Source organism: Antennarius striatus, chromosome 9, assembly GCF_040054535.1.
Source record: "Antennarius striatus isolate MH-2024 chromosome 9, ASM4005453v1, whole genome shotgun sequence".
Taxonomy (NCBI): domain Eukaryota; kingdom Metazoa; phylum Chordata; class Actinopteri; order Lophiiformes; family Antennariidae; genus Antennarius; species Antennarius striatus.
Genome location: NC_090784.1, coordinates 20985186 through 20993350, shown reverse-complemented (window position 1 = coordinate 20993350; position 8165 = coordinate 20985186). Strand labels below are relative to the sequence as shown.

The 8165-nt window shown below is 36.9% G+C and overlaps 2 protein-coding genes across 2 annotated transcripts; one reads left to right on the top strand and one right to left on the bottom strand.

Annotated features, from left to right (window-relative positions):
- The first annotated feature begins 439 nt into the window (after positions 1–439).
- On the top strand, positions 440–3800 carry gpatch4 (G patch domain containing 4). Its single transcript, XM_068324073.1, has 8 exons — positions 440–570; positions 1060–1138; positions 1216–1289; positions 1423–1515; positions 1948–2064; positions 2270–2385; positions 2545–2595; positions 2761–3800. Exons 2-8 carry the CDS (start codon positions 1060–1062, stop codon positions 3494–3496), a joined length of 1266 nt encoding a protein of 421 aa, XP_068180174.1. The 5' UTR covers positions 440–570; the 3' UTR covers positions 3497–3800.
- A 143-nt stretch (positions 3801–3943) lies between these two features.
- On the bottom strand, positions 3944–7147 carry LOC137601966 (natural killer cells antigen CD94-like). The gene is made up of 7 exons (XM_068324472.1): positions 7031–7147; positions 6309–6377; positions 5902–6003; positions 5471–5665; positions 5096–5250; positions 4881–4999; positions 3944–4514 (listed from the first exon to the last, which is right to left on the bottom strand). Exons 1-7 carry the CDS (start codon positions 7089–7091, stop codon positions 4367–4369), a joined length of 849 nt encoding a protein of 282 aa, XP_068180573.1. The 5' UTR covers positions 7092–7147; the 3' UTR covers positions 3944–4366.
- Between the last annotated feature and the right edge of the window lie 1018 nt (positions 7148–8165).

Sequence of the window (8165 nt, the reverse complement as noted above, 5' to 3'; positions counted from 1 at the left end):
ACGACATCCTCTGATAGTGCTTTGAGAGCCATTAGAAACTCATTCTGTGTATCTAAATTATTTTAAATTCTCGTGGAGAATAAAATGTTCGTAAAAAAAACGCCGGATATATCAAATGTAAGCAATATCTACCAGAATAAAAGCCATAAAAGGAAGTCTTGTGTTCAAAGTATTTCACTTATTGCAAACTTGAAATACCTTCAGATCGTTGCTGGAACAAACGGGTAAATATTTACGACAAACTTCGTAAAAATAAGATCATGAGAGCCAAAAACAACACATAAGACTTATTTTAGGATTTGACCAGCGGTGGAATGTAAATAGTTGCTTAAGTACTGCAATTAAGTCTGTTTTTCTGGAGGCCGACGTGGCATTCGAGCGCACAGATGGGACGTTTCCGAACACGCGAAGAAGAAAAAGAGGGCGTTTACCAAAGTGACGTATTTCCGGTGTCATGTCAGCCCTCTGTCGAAGCCGCATGGATAACGACGAATGCTGTGTTTAAACTTATTTTTCTCTGCTGTCTGATGGTTTTAGATAAAGATTTTGACGGAAAGGAGACGTCGTGAGGTCAGTGGAGCCGACTCTGTGTGTGTTAGCGTTAGCTAGTGTTAGCCATTAGCCTATGAAGGTGGGTAGCTAATTGTTGTGTGACTGACTTGCTGCTCAATTTATACCTTTAAAGTTAGCTGTTAGCATAAACTCAGACCAGTATCAGGGACTTATAAAAGAGAGCGACCTAGAAAATTTAAAAGGTGTCGAGTACCATCGAGACAGCACTAAATTTGTTAATACTCCTATGCTTAATCAAAACAGACCATTAATTCTGTTTTCAGCGATGATGCTCAATCACCTCCAGTTTGATAGTTGATGTAAACGTAGTCCGTTGTGGTTAAATTGTATTTAAATATTCTGCACACTTTCACTTGGTTAACAGAATAATTGATAAGATTTGTTGTCTGTAAGAGATTACTTTAGGCGGATGATTACATCATACTTATAAATTTTACGTTTAAATTTCATTAGTTCAGTTTCATATTCAATGTCCTTTCCCTAAAGATGGCAGAAGTTGTGCAAGAAAAAAGTCGTGGCTTGAAGTTTGCAGAGCAGCAGCTCCTGCGTCATGGTTGGGAACATGGTAAAATATTCATCTCTTTCGTGCAAATCCAACAACTGAAGTGTGTCGGGTTCTTAGTGAGTGCTTTCTGTCCTCAGGAAAAGGACTAGGCCGAACTGAGAGTGGAATATCAGAAGCTATCAAGGTCAAAGTCAAATGTGACAAAGGAGGGGTGAGTGATGAGCAAAGCTTGCTCTGATTTGAATAGTTAAATGGTTTTGGTACTAATCCTTAACAGATGTAGTCTAAAGTGGGTCATCTGTAGAACATTGTTTTTGGAGACTAATGTTGCTTCGCTCCAACAGGTTGGCCATAAGGAAGGGGAGCAGTTCACATTCCACTGGTGGGATCATGTCTTCAATAAGGCCTCTTCCAGTCTACAGGTGGAATCGGATCAGGTTAGGACACAAAGTGGAACACACACTCTCGAAATCAGACAGCCTGTGTAAAGTTAGAGGTGCACTCTTATTGTGTTTGAGTGACTTGTTCTTTTGGAACTGATGAAAGAGGAACGAATCATCAATCATTTATTGGTCAAGTAGGACTAAAATCTGAAAAAGCTCTAATTTATTCCCTCCTCTTATTTGATTTGTATTTAGCAGCTTTGTTTGATTAATGTGGAGTTAGTAAGACCAGCTGATGGCTCAGAGCAGCAACATATTGTGAAACTGTTTGGATCATTCAAGTCAAGAGTAAAGTTGTCCTTATATTAATTTTTTTTTTCAAACTAAAAATGTATTTGTCCAACATTATCTCAGTAGCGTTTATAGCAGTTTGTTCCTCCTCAGTTGGTTCAGTGTTCGACAGTCAAGTGTTTTCTGTTTGATCAGAACGGCGTTCAGTTGAAGAGGACAATGGAAGAAGACACAGAGGATGGAATGATCTCCAATAAAAAACCCCGGAAAGCTACTCTGGCTAAAGCAAAACTATATGGCTGCTTTGTCAAGGTAATTATTATGGAAATATGAATCGTTGTATGACGGTGAAGTGTGGCACCAATACAGAAGCTACATTAACCTTTGACTACATAGAGAATACTTGTTGAGGATCAGTTTACCAATAGGGGTTTAGTGTTATATTGTAAGTGTAAGTACGTCACCAGCAGCCTGACCTGATGATGATGGTTGGTTTTTCTGCCCATGATTCTCTCAGTCGGCCACGCTGCTGTCTGGTCAGGAGCAGCCAGAGCCAAAGTCTTCCAGTTCAGATGACAGCAGCAGCTCGGAGGAGGAGGATGACCAGAAGTTGGATCTCTCTAGCACCATCAAGTAAGGCTTTCATCTAACGTAACCTTTGTTCAGACATATAGTTGTTTATTTTCAAAGGTGCAAAAAGAGCACTTTTCAATCATTAAGGGGTGTTTTATTCCACAATAATTTGCTGTTTAAATTTTCCTATTCCATTTTTTATTTTTTAATTCTTGACAGGCTTTCTGATGCTGATCTAGTAAAAGCTTGTGGAGGACGCACAGCTCACAAGTAAGTTCATTCCTAGTCACATTCTTTCTTCTAATTCTTATCTCGAAAGGTTGATTAAAAAACTATTTTTAATTTACAAAAAATAAAAAAAATCCAGTGTATTGCCAAAATTTAAAAAAAAGATGTACAATCAAAAATGAATCAGATTTATTTTTGTTTCTCTAGAGGAGCCAGGCATGGCTTGACCATGAGTGCCAAGTTAGCCAGACTGGAGCAGCAGGAGGCCGAGTTCATGGCCAAGTATGGAAAGAAGAGCCAACCAGTAAGTGTTGGAGAGACTCCACCGACCTCCCAGTCAGCTGATCAGAGAGCGGAGAGGCGAGAGGAGGCGGAAGTAAAAACTCAGCGGAAGAAGAAAAGTTCCACGTGGAGTGAAGGGTCAGAAAGTCCTGAAATGGAGGTTAAACCCAGAAAGAAGAAAAAGAAGGCAAGAAAAGAACCTGAAGAAATACCTGAAGCAGTTTCCACTGGGGTTGATGCCATCTGTGTAGAAAATGATGAAGCGGGCCATTCTTCAAAAAGAAAAAGGAAACTTAAAAACAAGAAAAGACAGAATGAAGAGGAAAGTTTGTCCTCACCTGCAGCAGACAGTCCAGAAGAAACCACCGAGCTGCACACTGATCTAAAAGGAAAGAAGAAGAAGAAAAAGTCCTCCAAAGACAACGATGAACTTACTGTAGCAGAGGCCACTAATGACACAGAATACAAACAATCAGAGCCTGTCCAGGCCTGTGTTAAATCTACAGTTCTATTGGAGGAAGCAGACATTCTAGAGGACGATTCAACTGCAAGACAGAGAAGAAAAAAGTGTAAAAAGAACAAACCTATAAATGACATAACCAGTGAGGAGGCACTCACTCCAAAGAAGAAGAAAAAGAAGTCCAAAGAGCATCAGCATTAGATTTCAAGATGTTTGGACGTTCATCATATTTATCTTCTCTGAATGTGGAATTGATATAGATGGAGAATATGTGATTTCACCAGAGCAGTAACTCAATGGATCCCGACAGTTGTGCTTCTTCTGCCTTTTAAACAAAGTTGATTGAACTGAATGTAACGTCATCTTTTTACATGAATGTTCCACAATAGTTTTTATCTGACTCGCTATTGTGAAAAAGCTTTACAATTTGGGTCATGTGACTAGGCAGTGTGCATTAGTCATTTTCTTGAATCATTCTTCATCAGACAAAATAAAACTTTTTAAATACCGTACTTAAAGTAAGAGTTTCATGATTGTCATGATAAATGCAGAAGAATAAATCAAAGGCATTACAAAAAAACAAGAAACAATGTTAGACTGAGCCAATAATAAAGTTTATATGGCAATATTTTTCAAATTAGACTTACAAAGTGAAAAAAAACCCCCAAAAATGTCAAATAAGAATGGTTTTACTTCTTTTCCTAAGATATTTGACGCAGGTCATTTGTGCAATACCTGCATACACAACATGCAGTAGCTCTTACACAATCACAGCTGTTGCATAAATGTAGTTGCTTAAAGGGTTTTAGATGAGGAATGTAGCTTTGATTTTATGACACATTCAGGAACACAAAGCTGACTAATGATAGTAGTGTTTAAAATCCAACATGTCTGTACCACCCACACACGTTCACACCTTTAATCTGAAGAATTTCCAGTAATACAGGTACTAGAAAAATCACTTGCAGTTTCTGGAAATTTAGATTTAAAAAAAAAAAATTATTTAAAAAAAGTCATTAGTTCAGAATGCAGCATAAAAGTAATGTCTGTAGAAAATATACACAGCACTAACTAGGTAGACCTCACGATAACTTTTCTCTTACAAATGAATTTGTTCTGCATTTCATACTCTGCTGTGTCCCAGCTGGCAGTCGGCTTCCTTCCAGGGATCAACAATGCATTTGAACCAACAGTACCAATATCCTCCTCCATCCAGTAGCTTCAAACAAAGAACAGGAACATTATAGCTCAGTAACATTTCTACTGATACAAAAAAATAAAACATCAATTTAGTTTGATGAGAAAATGCTTGATACATAAAACTGCCGTGATTATGAAGTTTGTCATTCATCCAGGATATTTAGTTTCTTCATTTCAGACGGAAATCTTTTAAACTCATTATATATTGTTTGCACAGCAGTATTTAAAATCATTATGGCTTCAGACTTTATTCATTATTCCTGATGTCTAAACTTTCTCAGTCATCCAGGTAATGGCAGACAAAGTTTTTAATCAAGTTGACGGAACTTTACTATTTACTATTACTTAAGCTGAGGCTGAGGTGAAGTCACGCGGGTTTTCTTACCTCAACGTATCAAGACTGCCATCAACCCAGACCCAGTTTTTGCCATCATCTTCACGTAATCCTAACCAGTATCCATGGATCTCATCATAGTAGAACTTCGAGTGATTACTGATTAATTCCTACAAGTATAAGTCGAACCCACTGATCATCAGTAAAGAAAAAAAAGACGATCCGCAAAAATGAAGGGAGCATACATTCTCAGTTCTGCTGCTCACCTGTTCTTGTAGGCTGTCAACAACGACCAAATCTGAAGTTGAGTCGTGACAGTACTTCCGACTTTCTCCCCATGTCTTCCAAGGAGCCCTTTCATTGTAAAACAGGTAGCATTTGTCCTGGAACAGGATCCAGCCTTTTTTACATGGCTGACACTCTATTCATGAACAAAGAAGAAGAAATAAAACGAGATTAGAGTCTTCAGAGTTTTAGGAGTCTTGTATTGCAAAAGGTACAAATACACATAAAGACCATAAAAAGCTGACAAAACAACTTTCTTTTATCCTTCTATGATTTTCCATCACTACATTAAATGTTATTTCTCCTCTACTTTGTACAATACCCCATACACATGGTGTATTATGAGACAAACTCACTCTTTTCAGGACAGTATTCTTGTACTGGAAAGGTTTTAAATTCCATGATGGCTCCCAGCGTCCAGTTGAGACTTTCTGTCAATCTGCTCAGCTTGTCTATCTCTCGCTCCAAGTTGCTCTTGTCTGTGATCAGCTGCTGGTTTTCTGCTATGAGGACACCAATCTTTGCTTTCTGTTCAGTCATTGCTATGGTGACTAGAACGAGACAGCAGCCAGTCAGTCAATTATACAGTCAGTCAGAGGTACCGGTATATGCATTTGTGCTACTAGATTATTTCCCATAGGCCCTTTGACTTTACTCTTTAATTTTTAAAGGTTGATTTCCTACCTTTAGTAACATCAGGAATAAGAGGAATAGATAGAACATTTAATGATGATGGAGAAAGCCTGACTCTGCTGGTCTTAATGTGATGTAAGCGAGTGGAACTCACTGTAGATGATGGCACTGGTGCACGATGCCAGGAAGACACAGAGTATCACCAAACACACTGCCAACACGCTAAAGTTACAGTGAGCAGCAGCTGCCTCACCATCTGCTTACAATAAGGAAGCCCATATTCAGACCAGGACTGTAATTATTAATAAGTCAGACATTATTAATGTTTCTACAGTCACATTTTGAACTGCAACAAACCTTTTAATATTTTCTGTTGTTTTTTTTAAATGAGTGACATGAACCACTGAATGACTGTGACTTATTCCATGTGACCTTATATATTCTGACTGGATAATTATAAGGTTTAATTATACAGGTAACACAAGACATAAAATAGCACATTTAATGGTTTATTATGTTGTTTAGCTGTAATAATAAACATCTGATACAGACAGGACTTACTTGATTCTGTAGTAGATGTGGGTTCTTTATGTTTCACTTCAGCATAAATTGTGGGCTCTTCTCTTTTCTCTGTTTTATAACAACATGTGGGAAACGATAAATTCTTATTTATATTCCATGCTGAAACAGAAAACTTCCACTTGCAGGTTTTTATGTTTTGTCAGATGGGAAGTTCAAAAGGTCAAAAAAGGTAAAAGTTTCTCAATTTCTGTTTGGTCCACATTGAAGAACAGTGCAAGGAGATTTAATGATCTTTTCTAATTAATTTATTCTAAAAATATGTTTATGTCAAATCAATTAGGTAATTTTTTGTTATTTATAATCAAGCTATTATAACTTGAAAAATAACTTCAATGAATTCACTCAACAGCTATCAATGACCTATTAAATTAAGTTTCTATAAAACAGAATACATTGTATGACTTAAAACTCTCCAGAGGTCATTTCTTTGGTACTTTTTAAAAACTGTAAACTGACATGTGTCAAAGATTTTGTATGTTTTCGATGTCCAGAATTCATATTTTAAGGTAGCAATTGAGCCTTTTTATGATGAAAAACAATAATGTTATATATTATTGATGTTCAAGCAATTTTTGCGATTAATTTTTTATGGATTTTTGTACAAGTGTAAAAGTGCAAGCATGCAAAACCTTTTTTGTTTAGTTTTTGTAAATACTGTAACGTCATTCACCTGTGAAAACAGATTAATTTGCAGTACTCACCTTTTGGAGGTTGGCCACCATCTCTAAAAACCACTGTGGAATAATTTAGTTCTTCCTCCATGCTTTTAAATCGTACTTAAACTACGTGAGCAGCATTTAACACACACTGGTGTCGATGCTCCTGTGTCTCACAGCACAGGTTCATCGCATCGTGGGGAGGAAAGCATCAAGTTCCTCTAATGAGTTTGTATTATGACACGTTTATCTTTTATTGGACAATTGCAGTGATTGTGAAGGTCCCGTTTTGCCATTTTGGTTTCACAAGACATTTGTTTAAGGAAGTAGGTCTGATTCACTGATCCACACACGCACACGCACACACACACACACACACACGCACACACACGCACGTTTTTCTTGCCCTGATCAGTGGTCAGCCACGTTTCTTCTGATGTTTCTGAGCTCACTTACAATTTTTTTTGATGAAATGTTTTTTGAAGTTTTTGATCATTATTTAACTCTAAGATAGGAACATGTAATTTTTAAAAAAACATTCGGTCACTATTTTAAAAAAAATAAAAATTTAAATTTAAAAAAAAAAAAAAAAAAAGGTAAATCGTACTAACGATGCCCAAGAATGATTCGTCTTATTCCACCACCAAGTAAGAAGTGGGCCCCGGTCCCACGTCATGATGCAGTTCTGTAGGATTATACAGTAGGTATGTGATGTATGTATTCATTAAAATTAATATGTGAAAGGTAAGAAACTATATCTGAGGAAAAATGGGGATAAATAAACACTTATTTCATCATCAATAGGATCATCAATCAATGAAAGCATGAGGTAGATCAAGTAAGGCGCTGACATCACCATAAGGAAATAAAATGATATAAACAAAATGGGATGCATCTGTTCCAACAATAGTGCGTCTAAACACTGATTAAAGTTGCCAAAAGAGTTCTGATGTGACAGAGTTGTGGTTTTTACTTCAGGTGTGGCTGAGATGGACTTCTCTTTCCAGTATTATTAACCGGGTCGACAAATCCCATAAAAAGATTAAAACCCACAACTTGTCAAGGAACTCACCCCTCATCCGCAGCATTTTACATATAAAATTTAAACTATAAAGAAAGTTAATCATTTATTTATTTATTATCTATATTATAATACATAACAATATTGAAATCAATAAAA